Source organism: Oratosquilla oratoria, chromosome 14 (genome assembly GCF_046742065.1).
Source record: "Oratosquilla oratoria isolate Oo_2021 chromosome 14, ASM4674206v1, whole genome shotgun sequence".
Classification (NCBI taxonomy): Eukaryota; Metazoa; Arthropoda; class Malacostraca; order Stomatopoda; family Squillidae; genus Oratosquilla; species Oratosquilla oratoria.
The window spans coordinates 13,866,679-13,893,771 of NC_134790.1; the positions used below are offsets into that span (position 1 = coordinate 13,866,679).

Genomic DNA, 27,093 nt, shown 5'->3' on the forward strand with positions numbered 1-27,093 from the left:
ATTCGTGTATCCCGCTTTCATTTTCTTCCAAATAGCACCCCCCCAAAAAAAAAAAAGTAAAATGTTCATGAGGAGGAACCTTTTAATCTATCACAAAGTTGACAATCATAATTATCTTATATTTGACGGATTTGTTTTTTCGTATTCAGATTCCTCACATTGTATAGAAATGCACAATTTGTAACAGTAGGCCATGTCTCCCCCCCCCTAAATTCTTGTCATGGGTCCTTGGGGGGGCCCCCTTGGCCCCCAAGTTTGAGAACTACTGTTTTAAATGTTCATGAAGAACAGTAGAACGCCTGCAAGCCTTTGCTTCATGCGAAAACTGCTTCAGGTATTAGGTATTTTTGAAGGATGACAAAAAAAACCACGTCTTTCTATACTTTGCATATTTTATTACAAAATTCACTGGAGTTGTAACAAAGTGTGGATATCACAGATACAAAATATGAACATACAGATGGAGGCGCGGGCGTCTCTTCACTTGCAACAGTGGGAAATAAATTACAGAACTTTCCAATCAGTTTGATGACACAGGAACAGAAAAACCTCGATTGCTGATGATACGCACTACACAGGAAAACCTTTCGAATCCTTTTTTTTTTTTTTTTTTTAAGTTGAGAAGTTTACCATGTTCTCGTTTCGTGGGATGATTAGGGTGATCCTTCGTTTTGTTTCGGAGTAACATAACTAATATCCTATGTTTTATGTCGTAACTACGGGCCAATTCGCCGTCGTAGTCATATCAGGGCACGTCATCCGTTTTCTTTTAAGACTAAAAACTGCTTTCTTTCATGCACATGGCTTACAATATAAAAATCGGTTTAAGCTCGGTGATGCAGAGAAAGTTTCTTTTATCTTTTTTTTTTCTTCTTTTTTTTTAATCTCTGTTCTCTTCGAACTTCTCTCCTGCCCTTTGTTATGTTGTGCGAAATAACAGAATACCATAAACCTAAGTGTATTTAAAGTGTATAGCATTGGCGTATCATTGACATGTACCATTAAAAAAGGCTTTTTCACGCATTTTCTTATTTGTACAATTACATTCTCTCTCGTAAGGTGAAAAAGGGAGTTAGCATAATAAACTTAAGTAGCTGACTTGCAGTTAGTTAAAAATTAAGATAATGGTAATAATAATGACAATTATGATGACAATAACACTATTAATAATGTTGACAATAAACACTGTAGTGATGAAATATATATCAATGTCCTAATGAAAATAATATCAACAATGAAAAAATATAATACAGCAATACAAAGAAAAATGTAATAATAATAGTAATAATGGTAGGATAATAACATGAAATTATAATAGAAATAATCAGAGAAAAAAAATTATAATTACAAAACGGATGAGGTTGTGTGGACGAAAAACACACAAGATTCATTGCAAACATAGAAAGGGGGGTCGGTCCAAAGTGATTACCTACCAGTCAGTAAGCCGAGACACTTAAAATTAACGATGTCAAAGGTGGTTGCTTGTAGATTACTCACGGCAACGGAAATCGAAAAAAGAGAGAGAGAGAGAGAGAGAGAGAGAGAGAGAGAGAGAGAAATAGGAGGGATTTGATTAAAATTAATCCAGGGCGGTCTTTGCAGGAATGATGATTCTTGTGGGGTTAGTGAAATCAACATTTGGTTATGATTGGAGTATATGAAAATATTGTATTGTTATGAAAAAACAAAGATAAGAAAGAACTGATTCCTGGGCAGTCTTTGCAAGAATGATGGTTTATGTTGGGATTGTGAAATTAACTTGTGGTTATGATTGGAGAGTGTGGGAGTGTTTTTGTCGTGTTATGAAGATAAAAAAAGACGTTCAGAACTATCTAGAAGGGCAGTGGAGGTAGCAATGATGGGAGACGATGGAGTCAGTGATCAAAATATGAGAATGATGGCTAGACTGAAATAAAAGACGAGGCCTATATTACAACAGATCAGTCTTATTTCGCAAAGAAAACTAACGAATTGACATTATTAGGAGACGTGCAAGATGCCATCCGGTCTGCCTCGAGTAACGAAACTGAGCCGAAAGGAACATCCAAGTCAAATCAACTGAGGATCACGGCTCCTTATGACGTCATGTCGTCAGTCGTTATTTGCTTCCGAAATCAACTGACCATATGTTATTTTGACCCGGGTTCAAATGGCTTCAACAGAAGTAATGAACGTGCCGTGAAAGGCACTAGTAATGTGATTTACTGGTCTAGGATTGGTAGAACTAGAAAAGGACCTTACAGTTCGAGATTCCTTTTAAGGATTTTCGAGGTTGGGGGGAGGGGGAGGGGGAGAGGATTAGGAGAAAATAAAAGCAAAACAACGATAACAACAAAATGTTCTGAGAAAATGTTGCCGTTCATTAAATACATGACAGTTACACTCTACATTAAGTAACTACAGTACAGATCTTGTTGCTTAGGACCTAACTAGAGACATTTTACAACGGAGAGAGCGAGTTATTGGGCAAATAGTCACTGTCAAATGCGGGAGGGTACAACAGAAAGTGCTTCCAATGATTAGCTGTTTATATACAAAGTACCCAAACACCGCCAGTGCCCGTGTTTTCTCTCTCTCCTCCTCTTTCTCTCTTTCTTTCTCGTTCACTTGTTCACTTACTTAACAGAAGGAACCAACAGGAACTTCCATAATCTTGATCTGATTTCTGATTGGTCGAAAGGGGGAAGATATCGATGTTCCTATTGGTTAAAACACTGAATCTCGTGCGGAAGTGGTCTATGTGTGCTCGATTTTATAATATAGCCAGTTCAGGTTATATGTATAGATAGATATATTTATATATAGTCACATAGACAACTCCAACACCAGAGCCACAACCCATGTAGTTATTTTTCTTAAGTACTAAATTCTTATATAATTTATGACGCCACAGCTCAAAACAGCCAACATAGATGATGAACTTAGTGTAATGGCATCGTTGATCCCCTCACTGGAGTCTGGCAGAGTAGAGCGCTATGTGGACGATCTACCACAAACTCTCCAAAAAATTCTGTAGTTTTTTTACCTTTTGTCATTACTACGAAATTCTTTAACATCTACAGCGTAAGTCTTCAATTTTTTTTTTCTCAAAGAATTGTTTAACTTGGTTTTGGTTTCCGCTCTTGTGGCCAGGAATCGACAGCGACGAAGATCAACCGATGAAGTCCGCTGTCCCAGACGACCCAACTACGACACCATGAAGGTCAAACTTGGAGGGAACATGTTTATGGTTCTTGTACTCTTTCGTGGTAAATATTCCAGAGGGTATTGATGTGATTGTGAGGGTTCGGCAACAGAAAACAGTGTTTGAGGGGGTCAAAACAGCTCGTTTGTTCCTAAGCTTGTTGGTTCTGTTGACCACGTCGGTTTCTCTAGTGCCCATGCAAATCACTCCGTTGACTGACACCGTTATCGATCGTCGTCGCCACCAGGTCGATTTCAAACGTTTCTTTTTTTTTCTTTTTTTCGTCTCTCGAAACGTCTCATTCTGAGCATTGTGACACAGTTCGAAGCGTCCACACGCTTTCTTATAAAAATAGCTTAGTTTCGGTGGATTGTGTTCGAACAGTGTACATGAATAGAACTCAACAACTGGCGGGATTGGTTGGATCAGCCGAAAGTAAGGTTCAACGATTTTTTTTTCCAACACCTTACGATGCACTGGGCTTTTCATGTTTCTGTTGCATGGTATTTGCATTTGTAAGTCGATTTTTTTTCTTTTTTCCAAGTATAACTGGATCATCCTAAAGTCGGTAATGAAATAAATAGAAATGTATGATGCTCTTGATAGGGAGCAGAACCTGGGCAGCTTACAAAAAGTTGTGGACAGCGACCTCCCCTGCCATTGGACGAAGGAACTGCTGACGTCATTGATGAGCTCTTGTGACGTCATAGACATTGCTGACGTCACGGAGTTCACGATGACGCAAGCAAAACACCGCGGCGAAATCTTTGGTTGGCAAAATAAGTATGAAAATAGTAATAATAGTAGTAGTAGGAGTAGTAGTAGTAGTAGTAGTGGTAGCGGTAGTAGTTATAGTAGATCTAGTCAGGATTGTACGCACACTCTTCTCATGGGTGAGACGGCGTGATCTGCTTTTCAAAGGGTTACCACGCCAAAATCTCTGAGCTCTGGTGGTCACTAAATCCACCTGGACCCGTGGAATTGGCGCCTGTTGAAGAAAAAACAAAAGAACGGTCACGTTTTAGTCCCTTAACAGAAGAAGAAAGCAAAAGAATAAACACTATTTAATTCATTAATAGAAAACACTAGTAAGTTGAGGATGGAAAGGGAAAGAGTTGACCAATTCACAGGCATGTCAACCCTGCTGAAATTAGTTTATGTGGATAAAATTGAATGTAAAATCGCGCTAAAATTGATTTATGAGAAATAAATATTATTATATTATTCTAAGCTCTATGAATATCATCTATTCTCTTTCTCATCCTCTTGTACTTAATGTGTGTGCGTGTGTGTATGTCTAAGCATATAGTGCATTTGTACATATAACATGATCATTGGCTCTTGCTCTTACCTGGGTGGTTTCCAGGATCTTCCGTGGGGGAAGTCATGGGTGGGTGAGGGGGGAAAGGCTCGCCCATCATGCCGATTGGGACCATACCACCGGGGAAATCAGGTCCCATGGGACCACCCGGGGGGAGGGGCTGTTCCATGCCCGGACCCACTGGCAAAAGAAAAGAGAGATTGCGGTTAGATGTGGTCTCTTGGCTCCGGTGACACACTTTTTTTTTTCAGTCTTTAAGAAATTTTGAATTTCGTTTCAGAGGGTTCTTTGTGCGTGCGTGCGTGCGTGTGTGTGTGTGTGTGTGTGTGTGTGTGTGTGTGTGTGTGTGTGTGTGTGTGTGTGTGTGTGTGTGTTTGTGTTTGTGTTTGTGTTTGTGTTTGTGTTTGTGTGTGTTTGTGTGTTGAGTGATTCACTACTGTCATAGATCACTCGTTGGACTCACGATTAACAACTATTACCCTCCCGGATATTATCTCAGAATTCATATATGGCCCGATCTATGGGTAATGCTGTGACCTTACAGGTGTATGTGTACGTGTGTGTGCGTGCTCGAAAATCGCACAACCCTGTATATTGGCATATATTGGCACTTAACTCCATATATTGGCACTTAATTCCGAATACTTACTTGGAGGGTATCCGATTCCCTGCTGAGGGCCGAAGTAGCCGGGGAACTGTTGATTGGGGAAACCGTTGAATCCTGGATAGAACCCGTAGCCGTCTTCCATACCGAGAGGAAGATCACGAAGCTTCCGCGGGTTGGCGAAGAGGTGAGCTCGCATGCCCATCGAAGTCAGCTGCTTCATCCGTCGTTCTTTGCTCCTCTTGTTCTGGAACCAGACCTGGAACAACGGAGAAAAGGAAGTTGAGTCTTGGATCAATGCTCCTGTCTTTAAGTGATGTGTAGGTCTCCGCGCCCTCGATAAATATTTCTTTCTTGATTGAGGTTTAAGCTTACGACCTGTTTCCGACGACCTACGACCGAAAATCAAGCGATCGGTCGGTGACACAAAACCTATGTAAGGAATTGAAATGGAAAAAATTAATGTACTGGAGACTATTGAATGTGTGTTGTAATATATATATATATATATATATATATATATATATATATATCGATCTATCTGTGTGTGTGTGTGTGTGTTTGTGCGCGTGTGTGCGTGCGTGTGTTTGTGCGCGTGTGTGCGTGCGTGCGTGCGTGTATACATATATACTGGTGTGACATGACACTGCAGCCGACAAGCCAAGCCGAGAAACTCACGGATACTACTAAAGGCGGAAGTTGAACCTCGCATTACAACCCATTTTTCAGAAATTATCCATTAGTGAGGTGGACCTTCCCCCGTCTTGCCCAAAGCCTCATAATGACATCTTGAGCCTCTGGGGGATTCTGCTCACGGCCTCTGGGTTCCATGGCCAAAGACCCGAGCGAACAAGAAAGACTCGCAATTACGTGGTCCCTTTTTCTCCCTTCAGCATCGCGGATAGAGTCTGCCGAGCAAAGAATCTGCTGAGCAAAGAGTCTGCCGAGCAAAGAGTCTGCCGAGAATAGATTCTGCCGAGGAAAGAGTCTCCCGAGGAAAGATTCTACCGAGCAAAGAGTCTGCCGAAAATAGATTCTACCGAGCAAAGAGTCTGCCGAGAATAGATTCTAACGAGCAAAGACTCTGCCAAACCGTCCCTCTGCCTTAGGTGCAATGAGACAGGAAGTTGATTTAGTAGTTAGTAGTGTTTTGTGTAGGTATGTACCAAACAAGGTTGCTTAGGTAGGTAGACAGGTGGACAGGAGAGTAGGTAGATGTGAGGAAGGTGGCAGGTGAGGAGCCAGGTTAGGTAAGTATATATAAGGAGGTGGGTGGGTTGGTCCATAGGTCAGTAGTTACTAGAGCGGTTAGTAGTTAGGTAGGCAGTGATGGATTACGTCGGGAGGTTAACGAAAGTGAAAGGGAGAGAGGTTAGTGAACAGCGTATTTGGTTGGGCGTATGAATGAGGGACTGAAAGAGAAACCAGTGAAGTTAGGAAACATAATATGAAAGACATCATGTAAAGATAAAAAGAAGAGTGATAGATTTGTAAGAGGAGGAAGAGGGGGACGGGAAGGAGGAGGAGTAGGAGGAGGTGAAGAGGAAGAGGAGGAGAAGGAGGAGTAGAAAGAGGAGAAGTAGGAGGAAGACAAATAGGAGGTTAAGGAGGAGGAGAAAGAGAACGATGAGGATGAGGAGGAGGAAGAGAAGGAAGATTAGAAGGAGGAAAAGAGGAGGAGCAGGGGAGGAGGAGGAGGAGGAGGGGGAAGAGGAGAAGGAGGAGGAAGAAAAGCAGGAGGTTAAAGAGGAGGAGGAGGAGGAGAAAGAACGAAGAAGATGGGGAGAAGGAAGAGAAAGGGGATGAGGAGGAGGAGGAGGGTGAGGGTCAAGGGGAAGAGTAGGATTTTCTCATTACTGAGGACCAGCAGCATTCGGGACGAAGGTCCGTCATGTCTGACAACCAACTCTCCCTCTGCTTCTGTTCCGGAGTTCCCTTCCGGAACCCGGAACCCGGAACTTGTGGTTCCTCTTCCCTCAACGAAGGTTCGGGTGCTCTGCGGTTAGGCTCAAATCTGAGGGGATGGACGAGGACGTCATTGACAACGAAGATCACGAAGAGTCTGTCACTTCGCCATTGACGAACTTGGACACTCGAACTCACGAAGTCCCGAAGTACTTGATCCTTTATGGGACAGCAAGTGACCTCGTAGGTTCCACCTTTTGTGGCGGGTGAGGAGGTTACGCTAGGAGGCGCTGAGTAGCTTTGGGCCAAGCCTTCACCTTTGACCTATTATGTACACACACAGACACACAGATATACACACACACACACACACACACACACACACACACACACACACACACACACACACACACACACACACACACACACACACACACACACACACACACACACACACACACACACACACACACACACACACACACACACACACACACACACACACACACACACACACACACACACACACACACACACACACACACACACACACACACACACACATACATGAGCTCTGAGCTGTCTTCCGGGGGGGGAATAGCTGCCGATCACGAGTCCAATACGTGATCCAAGACCATGGTTAATCACACACATACACAGGCACAAATACACACGCACAAATAAACTCTCACGCACAAACACACACACACACACACACACACACACACACACACACACACACACACACACACACACACACACACACACACATACAAAGACAATGCGAGACAAGCACGTTAACGATTACGCTACCAGCAATAGAAAAGTTATCAAAATTCGTATATCAATAAATACTAAAGATCTTCCCTTTGTAATAGCATTCGTTTAATGCGGGATTTCGAACCTATAACTAATCGGAAGTGTGCTGGTCTCGTGTTCGCTTATTTGTGGGTTTGAATCCCGCACTGTTAGCTGTCCCAATAGTCCAGGCTCGTAGGGTAAAGGTGACTGCATCGGCAGTAGCTATTCGTCTCCTGGCGTAGACTTCTCACTACCGACACACACACACACACACACACACACACACACACACACACACACACACACACACACACACACACACACACACACACACACACACACACACACACACACACACACACACACACACACACACACACACACACACACACACACACACACACACACATGGACTCATGGCGCTGTGGTTAGAGCTCTGGCCTGCCCACGGAGGTCCGGGTTCGATCCTCGCCCGGGCTGAAATAATATCAGTATCGCAGCGCTGAGGGGTGTTACTCCAACTCTCGTGGGTGGGGAGTTGGGGGTGTGCGTTAGTGCAAGGTCATAGCATTACCCATAGATCGGACCTACGAGCTCTGAGCTCTCTTCCAGGATCACGAGTTCAACACGTGATCCAAAAGACCAAATGAATACACACACACACACACACACACACACACACACACACACACACTCACACTACATTCACATACACATACATTTACTCGTATACATCCACACACACATACACTTACATTTACACAGACATACATGTATATATATATACACATACACACGCATACATACATTCATTTGCGCACACATACACACACATACACATGCATACATACATACATACATACATACATACATACATACATACATACATACATACATACACATACATACATCGCTCAGTACCGGAGGGATTAAACGTGGAGAAACCCAACTCGCACTCGACCGAGGGTGACTGACGTGGGAGCTGTCGAGAGCTCGAAGGAACTTGAAGGTCGCACGCAAGCCAAGACCAACAATTACGGGGCGCCCCGGGACATGGGGCGGCAGCTTCTGTTGCCTCAGAGCCGCCTCAGCCCCCGCCGCCGCCGCCGCCACCGCCGCCGCCGCCGCAACAGCCCCGCAGCCCACCCCTGAGATGAAGGGTCCTCACCTAGTGAAGGGAACTGAGAAGTCTACAGACTCTCCCTACCTGTGTTAGGTCAGGTCAGGTCAGGGCATATGTAGGATACCGGGCCGGTTTCGTGAAGGATGGAAAGGAGGTAAGGAGCTTACGCCAGGAGGCGTTGAGTACCTGCGGCCGGAGCCGTCATCTTTTCCCAGGTATCATTCAATGCTGGAGTCGGGGAGGAGTGTGAGATTCGAACCCACAACTAAGCGAATGCGAAGCCGCGGCCGAAGACTTCACCTATGCCCTATGCGCTTGGACTCCTGGGGTAGGTAACAGTCTGCTGGAAATTGGAGAGGAGTGCGGGATTCGAACCCACAACTAAGCGAATGCGAGCCCAACAGGCTTCGGATTACGTCACTAACATATAAGGATGGAAAAGGAGAAAGGGAAAGTGGGAGAGTTGATATGAGTGAGACTGACAAAAGGGTAAAGAGTAGACTGTATACAGAGTAACAGCCTCCAAAAGGGGGCAAAGAATAGTCTGTATACAGCCTTGGAGTCACTGCAGTACAAGAATAAACCAAATCGGTGGCTACAATAAACACGGTACTCTGTGTTTTTCGGCTCGATATCTCAGGAAAATTGCACGAGGGTGCAATTACCTTCCCCCTACTCCCTTACCCCCCCTACTCCCTTACCCCCTTACTCCCCTTCCCCCCCACCCCTACTCCCCTTCCCCCCCACCCCCTACCCCCTTCCCGTAAACCTCAAGGATTTTTTTTTCTTCACTGGTAATTCGCCCCTTTATGTGAAGTGAACATTTGCTGTACAATCGATTTTATTTTACTTTTTTTTCATATTTTGCTAAATTACCTCAACCCTTACGCTCCGAAAGGTTTGCCACGGAAATGAATAAAATACCCTGACGGCATACGGAATAAGAAATACAAAGGACCAACAGGTAAGGAAAGGTTTAGTCGAGACACATGAAATCCCTTCGCCACACTAAAGCGAGTCCATAAGATCAATGAAATATCACTGAGTTCGTAGCTCATACTCCCCCTCTACACTCCTCCACACTCCAAACCTCCAACCACTCTCCAATCCCCATCCCAATCCCCTTCACTTCCCTTAAAACCCAATCCCACCACAGCTTTGAACCACTAACACCACCCCTTGAACCATCACAGCCACCGCCCTCACGAAATGACACCACGAACATGCCTCTGTGGAGCCACCAGACTCTTCGTCGTCGCTGTCGTCGAAGTCGTCTCCTCGAAGTTCCCGGAGCGGTGTCACAAAGAGATACTCAAGTTACAACCGACTCACCTGGTCCTTGGCCCTAAGACCTCCCCTACTCCTCCTCTTCCTCCTCGTCTTCCTCCTCCTCTTCTCCTTATTTACACACTTTCGTTCTGCTCTACATGATTACGTTTATGACTTCAGGATATACACACATACGCGCATGTATAAGTATATAAGTATGTAGACACACAGAGTATATATATGTGTGTGTACATTATGTATATATATGTATATATATATATAATATATATATATATATTATATATAGAATATATATATATATATATATATATATACATACATACATAAATACATACATACATACATACATACATACATACATACATACGTACATGTTCGCCCAATACATTATATTATAATTACAACTTCGGTATGGCAGCGTGGGGAGGCGAGGTCAACTTGGGTCACTGGGGGGTTGCCAACGTTCCCACGACTTGTGTCATTACGTCCACGTGTTGACACGCTTCTCAAGGCACAACACCAAATTGGCTCCATGTTTATGTAGCTGGGAGTAAACACGCCCATAAACACAAGGTCGAATGATTTCCAAGTACCCTCGCAACTGTGTATATATATACATATGTGTGTGTGTGTGTGTGTGTGTGTGTGTGTGTGTGTGTGTGTGTGTGTGTGTGTGTGTGTGTGTGTATGCGTGTGTGTGTGTATGTGCATTGTATGTGCATATATATGTGTACTATAGATGCATGTATATATGTGTGTATCATATGTGCATGTACATGCGTGTGAGTGCATTATGTGTATATACATATGTAATGTATGTATACATTATGTATGTAATGTATATATGTATGTATATTATTGTTGTCATGTTTAGGGTCATGAAATAATTGAAATATTTAGAAAATAAGTTGATCTTAGCTGAAAGTAATCAAACAGGTTTTGGTGAGATTTCAGAAAAAAAAAATCCATATTACGATGACCTTGACTTTGAGCTTGACCCAATTATCACAAATATGATGGCAAAATATAAGACCATTACTCATTGTTTCGTGTCGATTTAATCATTTTACCGTAATGTCCAAAAACATACTGGACCAAAAACAAAACCTCCTCCCTAGATTCCGACCATGCAATGTAATACAGGGTGAGGGAAAAGTCGTCATACATAGGAATTTTTTTTTTCTATTTTACTATTTTAACCTAATTTTTTTCAAATATTGTGTATCCAAAATAATGGAAACCATATAGAGCCTGTTGAGTATATGCAGTTCTTAAAACTTGTTTCTTATTAAAAATAATAATTTTTCCTATGTATAGCGACTTTTGACTCACCCTATATAATCCACATACTGTCCGAAAATCTATGCACCTGAGTTTCTGCATACAACCCCATCGCAAGCATTCCCTTCCAGTTCTCCATTCCCCACTGATTCCATCCCCTTCCCTCCTCCCTTCACAGGCTGCGCGAGGACAAAAGTGCGGACACTGAGCATATGCGTGCCAGCCCGTAACTTGTAAACACGCCTATTCTTTCGCACTGGGGACCTGTGCGTGCTGGACAAGCTCCCAGTGCGTGTGAGCATTTTAGGAAGACGGACCCGTCGTACTTTGGTGCCTAGGTGCAAATTTGCGTCTCACGTGTGCACGTGGACACGTGTGCACGTGGACACGTGTGCATACGTGGACAATGGGGTACGTTTTTCACTGCCTTTGGCTTGCAGCCCGGCGTATGTGCGCCGGGAAGGTGTGTCCGTTTGTGTGCGTAAAGCTTTGCGTTGTCAGACGGTGATTGTATGTTTTCTGTGCGTGTGTGTGTGTGTGTGTTTGTACGTGTATGTCTGTCTGTTAGCTAGTCTGCTTGTCTGTCTACCTGTCTGCCTGTCTTCTTGTCTGGAATATCTGTCTGTCTTCCTGACTCTGTCTGTCTCTGTCTGTCTCTGTCTGTCTCTGTCTGTCTGTCTGTCTGTCTTTTTTGCCTATCTGTCTGTCTCTTTGCATGAAGAACTATTTCGTTATCACAAAGTTCCATAGGAATAAACAGATTTATCCAAAAACAGATTATAGCCCCTTCATTACCGAGGAGATTTCCACACAAAATTAATAAAATCATCTGGCGGCAGTCATAATAAAAGGAAAAGTACATCTCGATACGGAAGGGGCAAAGATGCATTTCTCCACGTAGAGACTTCCACAAGAATCGCCGAAGAGAAACTGACGTATCATGAGAAATGAAGGCCGCGCTTGTGCCAACATGGACGAAGAGAATCACGAAGAAACGTTTGTGTTTGTATTTCGACTATTCAGTTCGCGTGATATTTGACGAATCTTGTACGCTATGTCACAGTCCTAGGGCCGCCCGGCGCCAGCCTGGCACGCCAGCTGGTCCGATAGTCTCCAGGCACTGTCAGATGGTGTGGTGCCAACTACGGACCACCTAGTCTAGGCCCTGTCGCACCGGGTGACACTTTTTGATTTTTTTGTTTTCTTTAAGAAATTTTGTTCAGTTCCGTGGTAACCCCTAAGGATTGCAGTCTCTTTTCACCCCTTACGTACCGTGTGGCACTTTTCGTTTTATTATTTCTGCCGCCTGGCGATTTTATTCACGCACGTGGCACTCCATCGGTAAAGAAGAAGTTAACGTGTTTCCAGAGCGAGCTGGACGCAGCGAGGCTGGATCTCTGCCTGGAATTCCAGAAGAGAGAGAGAGGACCTTCGAAAACTATCGAAGGCCTGGAATAAACAAAAGCCTTTCATTTCTAAGTACTACAACGGGTAGCGTCTTTTGTGAAAACCTACCAAGCATATATTTCTTTTTCACATGGACCAGTTACGAAACTCGCAACTTTACGAGGTCGTCGTAAATCTACGACCCGAAGATACGAGCCTCGCATATCAGTTCCGTGGAAGACGTTACTCAATATAACTGTAGCCAACCGTACATTGAGAAAGGAATTGAAGCAGTCTTTTCCTTCTCGCGTGATTTCTATCAAACCCTACGGTGTTTTTGGTAATGTAATGTTGCCAGTTGATCGTTATTTATGTTGTTGATGATATGCATCCGGCGTGGCAATAACATATGCTGGTAATAAATCAGGAGGGGCAAAAAGCTGCACCTTTTCTCGACGGCCATGATGGGCCACGCCAAACCCCGCCATATTGGCGCTGCATCTCTACTCCTTCCAGAAGACTTTACACCTTTGCTACCTGAGATGAATGAAATAGTTTGGTGGTAACAGGAATACAGAAAAAGCTCCTCCTAGAAAGGAAGGCTTCTGTGTGTGTGTGTGTGTGTGTGTGTGTGTGTGTGTGTGTGTGTGTGTGTGTGTGTGTGTGTGTGTGTGTGTGTGTGTGTGTGTGTGTGTACGTACGTGTTTGTTTCATCATGGTCTTAGATCAAGTGTTGCGCTCGTGATTGATAAGTATTACCCTCCCGGATGAGAGCTCAAAGTTTATTTATGGCCCTATCTATAGGCAATGCTGTGAGGTGTTTATATGTATATGTGAATGTGTCTGTGTATGTATGTGTATTTGTCTGTGTATCTGTGTGTCTGTATGTCTGTGTGTCTGTGTGTAGGGGCTAGAAGAGTGGTCATGTATCTGTAAGACTATCATCCATAACAGGTCTGGTCTGGTCTTGGACTTGCTACTGGTAACACTCGAGGCTACCAAAGGTCGTTGTGGACACTCGGGGCTCTTTTCTTAGACGCTACTGAAGAACTTAAATTGCCTCACTACATAGTTTCAGCCAACCATAATTTAATGCTTAATCGTCATGAGAGTATGATTAATGTGTCTGGCAGTTACATTGTACCGTCTTAACAATTTGACCGGTGATTTGCACTTCTGATCGTTTACTGTCTAGAGTATCTCTGGAAGTCTTGTGGTCAGGGATCACTAGTACTTTAGAGAAGTTTTTAGGAACTGCCCTTGATTTCTTCTGTAGTGTGTTGGAATGCTTAATTGTATAAAGAAAAAAACTCGTGGTTTTGGTTGTGATGGTGGTTGTGGTTGTGGTTGTTGCGGCTGTGGTAGTTGTGGATATAGTAAGAATGATAGTAAAGTAGATGGTAGATAAATGATGATGATGATGGTGATCTCTTTTCTAAAGAGCGGAGTACCACAGGGACCAATGAAAGTGCCGGTAGCAGCCAGAGACAAAATAAATAAAACAATAATTGATAAATAAGAATAAAAATAGAATAGAATAAGATGAAATTAAAGAGATGAGGTATCAACCGCTATGGAGTAGTTTGATTAAAGATTTTGATAAAGACAAGATAAAACATTTCTACCGAAAGGAATTCCACGGAACTGAATGGAACTCGGGCGGCGGCAGTCACAATGGAAGAAAAACTGTCAAACGATACAAAAGGGAGTGAACAAATACCAAGAAATTACGAACTGGTAACTCTCCCTGTCGGAAATCTCTATTATTAAGAAATCTCGCAAATATCCGGAACGAGAATGCAAGTCAAAAAGGAATCCAAACAATAGAAATTATATCTGTTATCTGCAAGAATTTTGTTCTTTTTCTAATTTTGAACTTTGTTACAAATAATGAAAGAACTGTATATACGAGTATATATATATATATATATATATATATATATATATATATATATATATATATTGTTATGCTGTTTTGATTTCAGCCATTGAAGAATAACGCTATAGACGTCCCTGGTATTCGAGGGAGTTTTGGGTGTTGAGCTGGCCGGCAGTGGGCGTGAATCGAACCGGCAAGTGGGCGTGGAGACAGCAGGTAGTGGGTGTAGGGATACCGGTAGTGGGCGTGGAGAGACGCCAAGCCTCCTTGTCAGTCAGGCATTGCTGAGGCGAACCCTTCATGTCATCTGCCCGGTTCAGCCCAGACACGCTCGGCCGCACGCAACGCACGCACGCGCGCAGGAACGGGCGAATGGTGACTAGCTCACCGGCGCTTCTATCCTTTGTGTGCGTGTGTGTGTGTGTGTGTGTGTGTGTGTGTGTGTGTGTGTGTGTGTGTGTGTGTGTGTGTGTGTGTGTGTGTGTGAGTGTGTGTGTGTGTGCGAGTGTGTGTGTGTGTGCGCACGCGCGTGTAAGAGTATGTGTGTGTGTGTGTGTGTGTGTGTGTGTGTGTGTGTGTGTGTGTGTGTGTGTGTGTGTGTGTGTGTGTGTGTGTGTATGTGTATGTGTATGTACCGTATATATGTTTATGTATAATGTATATGTTTTTATATGCATGTATGTATGCCTGTACCTATGCATGTATATATGTATGTATGAATACATACAGGTATGTATGTATGTATGTGGATGGATAGATGTATGTATGCGTGTATGCATGTAGTGTACACACGCAGATCATGTTTTCCATGCGTTTTTTTAAATGTATTTCTTCATTGTTGATGTCGCAGTGTAAATTTGTTGACCAAAAACATTTTCAATGGTCAGGAAGCTATTGTATGTAAAGATAATCAAATATTTGATAACTGAAATGTTTTTCATGTACATTCGAACGTGACACCCAACTAACACAACCATACAAATACACATTTTGTTACTGTCATATTGATATGATTTTTCTAACAAAGAATTTCTTCATAGGAGGACGAGCGTATGTAGAAATATAATAAATAGTAAAAAATGAAAAATATATTAGCATAATATTGATGTAGCATGATTAAGTACATAGTAGTCACAAACAACAGGTCTCGTTTGTGTATACTAGAAGAAATATGTGAACATTTACAAGTTCACAAACGCATGTCAAACAAGTCCACAAGTTCTCCCAAACAAGACACAGTGTACAGTTCCGGAAAGAGGAACCTGGTGCAGTACTACGTAGAGTTGTACTAGTTCTTTGTGACTTATGGCAATTCAGACATGTCGACAAGTCTGTTATTACTTCAAAGTAAACCTACGAATCGTTTGATTGTGCAGCTTGTATGCAGCAAGAAGTATGACTCTATATTATTTTGCATATTATACACGCACTCTCCATGCAATGGTTCATATCCGTATATCCCTATATGTACATGTACGTACACGCATGTACGTTTTTGCTACTAGTTACACATGGCGTTATGTAGAAGATTATACACGCACTGGCCCACGCTATGCTGTCAGGTCCTTGTGTTTGTGATTGTATGTACACAGTGTACATAGATGTACATGTACACTTGGGGCCATTGGCACGTGTACTGGGCCACATGTCCCGAATCAATGTGGCAAGTGTACTTACTAGTGGACAGGTACCCGGGCCGGTAGAATATGAAACTTTTGGTGGAGGATAGTGTCGTATTTGAGTTTCATGACACATCTTTGCGTTCGAATCCCGAGCGCTTTTCTTATCTACATCTATTTGGTTCGTTTGTTTGTTTATCTATTTATCAGTTATGCTTTGCGTTCTTGTCTATTTGTTTATCTAATTTTCTATTTGTTTATTTATCTTTCTTTTATTCACTTATTTTTTGTTCTTTTTTATCTTATTCTTTTCAATTTATAATTGGGCGTATGCGGCCTCGTATATCTTTTCTAAATCAATGCATTATCAAAACCACATACAGTATTTTCTTCATTTCTCCTTTAATTGCAGGTGTGTTTTCTCATAGTAACCCAGTTTCTCTCTGTACATTTACATAGAAAGTGCAATATTTGTGATAATTTGATGTTTTATGAAATAGCAAACCATATCGACAGGTCCATAAGGAGGTCAGACGAAGAATAATCGATAAATAATGGGGCATATAAGTATAATGTACACTCCAGACGACATGTAAACAAATCGATCGGATGATAGTATCACAACATGCGTTTTATGAACCCAACCAACAGACTTCCAGAACAACGAACTCTTACATGTGACTGCCTCTCCTGGAAGTTCATTTCCATTCACTGACTACGCTGTTGGTGGAGTTGTATCTACCTATTTCTAGAGTGAATCTACATCGTGTTGGATACTTCATTTGAATGTATGATCTTGAAGGGATTCGGAATTCTAAATGTAACTGTCACAGAAAGGAAAATTAGCACCTCCGTCCTGGACAACCCCAACACTAACAATCCCCAGATAACAGCACAACATTTCTTCCTTCAATGACCTATGGTTGTGGCGTAATCGGAAGCGTGCTGGTCTCGTATTCGCTTAGTTGTTAGTTCGAATCCCACATTCGTCTCCGATTCCCAGCGGTGACTCTTCCCTGCCACAACAGTCCAAGTGTAGAGGACAAACGAGACGGCTTTGGTCAAAGATACGCCAGGCGATTTTGTTAAGATATCGGGTATCCTTTCGATGTAAAAGGGCTGAGAATGTTTGTTAGCGAATCCTCTATGGTTAGGGGCTACATAGACGCTTGGGTCAGGTCGTCTTATCGAGGAAGAGAAAACACAACACAGTCGAGGAAGTCGACCAAGAGAAAACACAACACAGTCGAGGAAGTCGACTAAGGACGAGAAAACACAGCACTGTCGAGGAAGTCGACCGAGGAGGAGAAAACACAACAAGTCGAGGATGTCAACTAGGGAAGAGAAAACACAGCACAGTCGAGGAAGTCGACCGAGGAAGAGAAAACACAGCACAGTCGAGGAAGTCGACCGAGGAAGAGATAACACAACACAGTCGAGGAAGTCGACTAAGGAAGAGAAAACAGCACAGTCGAGGAAGTCGACTAAGGACGAGAAAACACAACACAGTCGAGGAAGTCGACTAAGGACGAGAAAACAGCACAGTCGAGGAAGTCGACCGAGGAAGAGAAAACACAACACAGTCGAGGAAGTCGATCGAGGAAGAGAAAACACAACACAGTCGAGGAAGTCGACCATGAGAAAACACAACACAATCGAGGAAGTCGACTAAGGACGAGAAAACACAGCACTGTCGAGGAAGTCGACCGAGAAAGACAAAACGCAACACAGTCGAGGAAGTCGACCGAGGAAGAGAAAACACAACACAGTCGAGGAAGTCGACTAAGGACGAGAAAACACAGCACAGTCGAGGAAGTCGACCGAGGAAGAGAAAACAGCACAGTCGAGGAAGTCGATCGAGGAAGAGATAACACAGCACAGTCGAGGAAGTCGACTAAGGACGAGAAAACAGCACAGTCGAGGAAGTCGACTAAGGAAGAGAAAACACAACACAGTCGAGGAAGTCGATCGAGGAAGACAAAACACAACACAGTCGAGTAGGTTGACCGAAGAAGACAAAACACAACACAGTCGAGTAGGTCGACCTAAGATATCAAACTACCTCAACCTACACACTCGTCACCACCATCACACCATAGTGTTATCTGCACGCGTAGCGCCCGCCCCCTCGCACGCACGCACACACACACGCACGAACGAACGCACGCACGCACGCACGCATATCATACAGATTCTTCACAAGTGTATAACGCGCGCTCACATACACGCTCTCTCTCTCTCTCTCTCTCTCTCTCTCTCTCTCTCTCTCTCTCTCTCTCTCTCTCTCTCTCTCTCTCTCTCTCACACACACTCTCTCTCTCTCTCTCTCTCTCTCTCTCTCACACACACACACACACACACACACACACACACACACACACACACACACACAGAAACAAGTGGTACACTTACGCATGTACACATGTACTTTATATGCCAAAAATCCTTCCACGTTTTCCTTGTTATTTTCGTTTTTTGCTTTTTGTTTTTTGTTTTGTTTTGTTTTTCTGGGGGGAAGAGGGGATTAAATAATCGATACATTTGTTCTGTAGAGTACAGGACAGTTGATGTATAAGATATGCAAAGAAAATCATACTTGTCACAAAATTGAAAAAGTGACATTTGTTTTTTATTTACACATCTACTTTTTTCTTTTTCTTTATTCGTTTATTCAATTATAATTTTATCTATTCATTTATCTATTTATTTTCTCTTTTTTTATTCTATATTGTTTTATTTTTTGAAGGATTGTACGTACATGGAGGTTGGTTCCTGTACTGCACGAAAATAAACAAAATGACTTCTCCCATTTGTCGCCATTTTCCTTATCACTGCAATCACACGCATACACAAGTACACGCACACACAGATGCACACAAGTACACACAAGTACACACACACACACGCGCAGATACGTACATATGGACCTAAGGCTGCAAACACGTGTATAGTACAGATTTCGCGCCGAGCTTAGGTCATAAAAGCTTTCGCCAACGCTGAAAGTTATTACTGTCTTCCTTGAACAGGGGGGGTGGGTGTGTGCTTTGCATAAGAGGTTACAGAATTGTCCACTGATCGTACCATATGAACTCTGAGGTCTTATTGAAAGGGTAATAACAGTCGATTACGAGTCCAGCACGTGATTTGAGAGGGAGAGAGAGAGAGAGAGAGAGAGAGAGAGAGAGAGAGAGAGAGATAGAGAGAGAGAGAGAGATGGAGAGATAGATAGATAGAAAGATGGATAGATAGAGAGAGAGAGAGACAGAGAGAGAGAGAAAAACAAAAATAAAAAATAAAAAAGAATAGAATATAAAAAGAAAAGATAAAAGAAAAATGATATTGATTAACACTGTACGATACTGCTGGGTGTGGTCCCCACCCCCACCCACTCACGCCCACTCCCACCCCCAACCACCTCATGCACGTATATCACCTTGAATTGTCCTTCCTCGCGACCTACTTTCGGACCCACAATGTCATAATAACCGCGGACAACATCTACCAACACAACCCCACACACCCACCCACCCCCGACCCCACCCCCATCGAGATGTAAACAACGTGACTGCCATCAATGTTGGTATATCTAAATACGTCAAAATATTTCCATTTACGGACACAGTCAAACATGCGTATGTACACGCATGTACACACACGAATGCACGCGTGTAAGCACGTACACACACACACACACACACACGTACACACACACACACACACACACACACACACACACACACACACACACACGCACGCACGCACGCAAACGCATAAACTCCTAGAGATAAGGGATGATAATAAAAATAAATGTATATTTTTTTCATGCATAGTGGCGAGAACGACCATTGCAAAGTTGTGCAACAAAGTGCAAAAAAAAAAATCGGGTTTAGATCAAGGGAAGGAAGGCCATCGATCAGAAGACAATACAAGAACAGAGTTTAACTAATCCCGTAGTGACAAGGAACAGAGATCAGCTGGAAGAGAAAAAGAAATAATTTATGGTTGGAATTCCGTAAGTTTAAACATAGTGGGAAAATAATATGGAATAAAAGGAAATTACACAGAACAAAAAGAAGAAAGAAGAAAAGCCGAGAAATAAAAAGTTGCTGGAAGAGGATAAGGAGGAGGGGGAGTGAAGGAGGAGGAAGGAGTGAAGGAGGTGGAAGAGGACGAGGAGGAGGTGATGGAAGTTGTGTGAAAGGTGGTGTAAAGGTGAAGGAGGAGGAGGAGGAGGGGGAAAAAGAGAGGGTGAAGGTGTAGGTAAAGGAGGAGGAAGGAGTGAGGGAGGTGGAAGAGGAGGAGGAGGAGGTGGTCGAAGTTGTGTGAAAGGTGGTGTAAAGGTGGAGGAAGAGGAGGAGGAGGAGGAAGAGGAGGGGGTGAAGAGGTAGTTGAAGGAGGAGGAAGGAATAAAGGAGGTGCAAGAGGAGGAGGTGATGAAAGTTGTGTGAAAGGTGGTGTAAAGGTGAAGAAGAAGGAGGAGGAGGAAGGGGTGAAGGGGAAGGTAGAGGAGGAGGAGGAAGTGGAGGAGGATGAGGAGGTGGAGGTGGAGGAGAAGGAGGAGGTGGAGTTGGTGGATATGGAGAAACCCAAAAATCATAGCAACAACAAAACAATTCTATTAGAAAGTATGGCACTATATACCTCAACATGCAGACTTTCCATCAAAACATGGGTAAAAAAGAAAAGAAAAAAAAAGCCCTAGCAGAAGCTCTAGGATGCATCCAGGCCAAATTAAAGATAATGCGAAAAGTGGCATTATAAAAAAAAAAAAAGAGGTGGGAGGGGTAGGGCTCATAATGCTAGGATACTTAATTACAAAAACGTTGATTGGATTAGTTGGGAGGCAGGGGAGGATGGAACGGGTTTGGTTGGTGTCGTTTTAAAACTAGTTGCAGAATATCTTTTTTTTTTTGTATACAAGAAGTTTTATAACGTAACTAAAGTAAAAGAAAATCATTATACGCTTTGCTAGACCTAGTTATCCATTGAATTGGCAAATGGATTGATTTCACAAAGGTTTACAAATAAAAACATAAACAGACGAGTAATTAAACACATGAATAAACAAAGAGATACTAAACACACAAACAAATCTAATTCCCTACAACTATGAAAAAAAACCAACTCCTTCGTCCTACCAAAAACCCAAATAACATCTTTCTAATCACGCAAATTGACACTACTTAAATAGTCCACTGTTCATCGTGGCCTACATTGCTCCCCGAAGACGCCTCGCCACCACTGGATGACCGCGGCGGGTCAAGGGGAGGCCGGATTAAGTTGATCCAAAGTCGAGGATCCGATCCATTGCCTCCCGTTGCGTGTTGGCGTGGCTTCGACGTGAAGGGGTGTGAGCTAGCCCGATGGAAGACCCAGGGAGGTACATGGGCGGTGAGGGAGGATGGGAAGAAGAAGATGGGAGGGGAGGGGAAGTGGATGAAAGGGAGGATGGGTGAAAAAGAGGGATGGGGGGAGAAAGAGGTAGAGAGGGAGTGAAAGGGATAAAGAGAAAATGAAAGAAGTAGAAAGAGAAAATGAGAGGAAAAGATGTGGAAGTGGACGATGATACATGAAACGTTTGAAGGTTGTGCTATTCATCACAGCTGCGGGAAGGAAGGACGGAGGGAGGGAGAGAAAATGAAAAAGAGATGGAGGGAGAGGGAGAGGGAGGGAGAGGAGGAGGGAGGGAAGGAAACAGAATGGGAGAGATAGAGGGAGGGAGGGAGAGAGGAGGGATAATGGATAGGGAGTGAGGAAAGGAGAGGGGAATGAAGGGAAGGAGAGATGAAGAGGAGGAAAAGAGAGAATGAAAAAGAGAGGGAGAGAGAGAGAAAGAAAAAGCGAGTTGGGGAGAGAAAGGAAGAGAAGGAGGAAGAGGAGGAAGAGAGAGAGGGGGAGAGAGAGAGAGAGAGAGAGAGAGAGAGAGAGAGAGAGAGAGAGAGAGAGAGAGAGAGAGAGAAAGTGAAGAAATGAGTGAGTGAGGGAGGGAGGGAAGAGGAGAGAGGAGGGTGGGAGAGAGAAGGAAAGGAGGGTGGAAGAGAGGAGGGACATAGGTAGGGAGGGAGGGAGGGAGGGAGGGAGAGGATGATGATGAAACCAAGAGTTGTCATATAAGAAACTTTTGGTTTATGGAGTCTTTGGGGATAAGATACTGGATTCGCAAAACTCTTGGTCCAAACGAAAAGAATTATTCTTCCCTGCGCGACTAAAATGGTATGTTGCTCTTCATGTTACTTCATTAAATATGGTGGAAAAATTGTATAATTAATTTTTCGAGCTATTTTTACGAGAAGAGATAGGCAAGCAATTAAGAAGTTCGATGCATAGATAGCAAATTAGTAGTCAGTCATTTTGTTACGTCCAGAGTGTGTGTGTGTGTGTGTGTGTGTGTGTGTGTGTGTGTGTGTGTGTGTGTGTGTGTGTGTGTGTGTGTGTGTGTGTGTGTGTGTGTGTGTGTGTGTGTTTGTGTGTGTGTGTGTATGTGTGTGTGTGTGTGTGTGTGTGTGTGTGTGTGTGTGTGTGTGTGTGTGTGTGTGTGTGTGTGTGTGAATTGTATGTGCGCACGCGCGCGTTCCATAAACGCGCGCGCACACACACACACACACACACACACACACACACACACACACACACACACACACACACACACACACACACACACACACACACACACACACACACACACACACACACACACACACACACACACACACACACACACACACACACACACACACACACACGTACTCACACGTACTCACACACTCACATGTACACACACACGTACACGCACACACACACGTACACGCACACATGAACAGGCACATATGTGCCTACACACACATTCACGTTGGTCGCAAAACCCTTCCTCGACCCTTAAGCCCACAATTAGTTTCCTAATTAGCACACGAAGTAACCACGAGCTGGGGGCGTGCGTCGAGTTTCTTCCCTTTTTCCGTTTTTTGTTGGAACTACATTGGCGCGAAAAATGGACGTTTTTGAGCAGACTTATTTTGAGACACCTAATGTGTCCCATTCTTTATTTTTTTTCTGAATTTTTTTGTTTTGTTTCTTTTGCCGAAAGGGGTGTTGTTGAAATAAAATGCTTAATCGAAATGGGTTCTAGTTCCCATTCTGTCTTGGACCGCGGAGCTAAATGAAATAGACTAGTGGCAGCTAAAATAAATAGAAAAATTCTAGGTTTTTGACAAAGTGTCATCAAGGTGTCTACTTCTTTATGTTGTAAGGCGTAAAATTTGTTTTGTTTTCAGGGAAGACCACAAGTCACTAGATTCCTTGAGAAGCTGTTTGAAGAACGCACGAGTTTATATTATTTTGAGCAGTATGATTCTTAGATTCTTTAGTGTATTAGTACCCAAAGTTTATTAGAAATGATCACAACATTCTTGCAAGGGTTTTTCACTACGTGACATGACGTCATGTCGTGTGACTTGACGTTGTCGTTCTTCGAGTGGAGGGAGAATAGACGCTTCTCAAGATGTTGTAACTATCTTTGGTCTGGACAGACCAGAACGTGTCTGGTAGTTGTGGGTCTTAAGCACCTCGAAGGATTTAAAATCCAAGAAGACCAAACGGTTTCTAATGCCAAAGCTGGTTTGTTTCGAAAATGTTCACACTGGTTGGTTTGTATGTTTTCAAAATACGGAAGTTTATATAAAGATGAGAAATGTACACATACGTGCGTGTGCACACACACACACACACACACACACACACACACACACACACACACACACACACACACACACACACACACACACACACACACACACACACACACACACACACGAAGACTTGCATCTTCAACATCAATATAGTAAAACCAACCTTAACTCGGTATTTAAATCCTTGTATCAAATATAAAGCGGTTTATGAAACACCCGAAGTGAAAAAAGAAGAAAAAAAAATCGAAACAAACGTTTAGGATCACTAGAAGCTATGCAAGGGACAATATATATTGAGCGAGCGATATGAATGACCTAACGATACTAGTGAAAAGAAAAAATATATATCTTTACTGTTATATAAATAGTCACACAAAGAACCAATTTGTTACCAAGAAAGGATTTGTAAGTATATGAGAATGGATAGGATGAAGAGACGTATACTTGAAAAATATATAAAAATATTTTAAAAAGTTCAAGAAAAATAAGTATAGGAACAGAACAAACTCCCAAAAGAGACAGTCGGCGCCTCAAACTATTTTAAATAAAAGAAAGTAAGAAAACAAAAACTTCAAGAAAAACTGTAATGAGTAGAAGGAAAACTGAGATGAAAAAGGAAACAAACTTAACACACTAGTAACCAAAAAAAAAAAAAAAGGAAAAAAAAAACACGGATGGCCAGCCACATATACAGCAAAAAATAAAAAGCAAATTCCATAAAAAAATCCAACACGCACAACAGGTAATACATGCTCATAAAAAAAGCTCGTGCACGCGCACACACGCACACACACACACACACACACACACACACACACACACACACACACACACACACACACACACACACACACACACACACACACACACACACACACACACACACACACACACACACACACACACACACACACACATTCATTTTTCCATCCCTTACACTCCTAAGCTCACACTGTCCGATTCACATTCACATTCTCATTCCCATTCCCACACGCACTCCCCCACTCCCCTCACACACTTCCCTACTCCCGCACTCTACACATTCCCCCACACCCCCGCTTCACACACTCCCTTACTCCCCCATTCCCATTCTCCAAAAACAACACACACTCCTAAGCTCAAACTCTCCGACTCCCATTCCCATTCTCACACGCACTCCCCCACTCCTCTCTCACACGCACTCCTCCACTCCCCTCTCACACGCACTCCCCCACTCCCCTCTCACACGCACTCTCCCACTCCCCTCTCACACGCACTCCCCCACTCTCACACGCACTCCCCCACTCCCCTCTCACACGCACTCCCCCACTCCCCTCTCACACGCACTCCCCCCACTCCCACGTTTCACACACTCCCCCACTCCCACTCTCCGAAGACACATCCACGCACACCCATCAGGGCCGGGGTGAGCGTAAGTCTCCTTGCGTCTCGGGCCGTTTTTTCGTGATCGGTGTTTTCACCATTCCTCGATCGGGGGACGGACACCACGGCAGCGGACACGAGGAGTGATGTGTCGGCTTATCGCGCCGGCCATCGGCCACGGCGAGGATCGCGTGACGTCGCTCGCGAGGCTTCGGGTTCGTAAAACAACTAATTGTTGCACAGTCATACGACAACTTCTCCAAGTATGCGGCAACGGAGCCCATCCGGGACAGAGAGAAAAAATGCGAGACGGGGATATTGATGAGTAATGTTTGGAGGAGGAGGAGGTGGAGGGGGAGGAGGGGCTGGAGGGGGAGGGGAAGGGGGAGGGGGAGTGTGGGAGGCAAAGATCATTTTTGTTTCTTTTGTGAGCAAGTGCGATTGCATTTACGTGTGCAGTCACATGGACATATGTATACATGCAAACGTACACATGCGCGCACACACACACACACACACACACACACACACACACACACACACACACACACACACACACACACACACACACACACACACACACACACACACACACACACACACACACACACACACACACACACACAAACTTATACCTATATAATATTTTGACAAAAAAAAATTGTATCGACAGTTTTGGTTTGTCTCCTGAATTACCCCCAGGTTATGGTGTTATGCACTGAGAATATTATCACCACGAGCACTACTATCACCATCACCACCCCCACCCCCCACCATCACCACCATCACCACCATCACCACCATCACCACCACCACAACCACAACCACAGTGTCATCACCACTACTTTATTTCTTCCTCCACTATCACTACTATCCCCATCACTGCCTATCATTACCCTCCCGGCACGGTGTTTCTCGTCGTGATAGTCTGACTATCACGCTGAACAAAAAAGAAAGTGTAGGATAGGCGACACGTGTACATTAACCGTACGAAGGTTCTGGTAATAAAGTTTGTTTACATCACGTGACCTATCTTTTTTTCTTTCTTTTTTTTTCACAAATTTGTTCCACACTGCGCATGCGTCACGTCCCCCACCCTCCGTTCATCCCAGTGAGATAAACGGGGAAAAATGCATAAAAAAATGAGAAAATATTTGTCCTGATTTCAGCACTGGGACGCATCATGACACTTGACGCGGCTCTGTGTTGGCACTAGACGCCCTTTCCCGGAAAAGCCACGCCTTCCTCCTCCTCCTCCTCCTCTTCCTCCTCCTCGTCTCCTCCTCCTCCTCGTCTCCTCCTCTTCCTCGTCTCCTCCTCTTCCTCGTCTCCTCCTCTTCCTCGTCTCCTCCTCCTCTTCCTCGTCTCCTCCACCTCCTCGTCTCCTCCTCTTCCTCGTCTCCTCCTCCTCGTCTCCTCCTCCTCCTCGTCTCCTCCTCCTCCTCCTCGTCTCCTCCTCCTCCTCGTCTCCTCCTCCTCGTCTCCTCCTCCTCCTCGTCTCCTCCTCGTCTCCTCCTCCTCGTCTCCTCCTCCTCCTCGTCTCCTCCTCGTCTCCTCCTCGTCTCCTCCTCCTCCTCGTCTCCTCCTCGTCTCCTCCTCCTCGTCTCCTCCTCCTCGTCTCCTCCTCCGCCTCTTCCTCCTCCTCCTCGTCTC

The 27,093-nt window shown here is 43.8% G+C and overlaps 1 protein-coding gene across 1 annotated transcript in view; it reads right to left on the bottom strand.

Annotated features, from left to right (window-relative positions):
• Positions 1-391: 391 nt before the first annotated feature.
• Positions 392-27,093, bottom strand: part of LOC143032727 (LIM/homeobox protein Lhx5-like) — a 148,868-nt gene continuing 122,166 nt past the window's right edge. The window contains exons 5-7 of the mRNA XM_076197662.1: positions 5,155-5,368; positions 4,536-4,685; positions 392-4,172 (exon numbers count right to left, since the gene is read on the bottom strand). Coding sequence (XP_076053777.1) covers positions 4,108-4,172; positions 4,536-4,685; positions 5,155-5,368 — 429 coding nt within the window. The 3' untranslated portion in view covers positions 392-4,107. The remainder of the gene's footprint in view (positions 4,173-4,535; positions 4,686-5,154; positions 5,369-27,093) is intronic.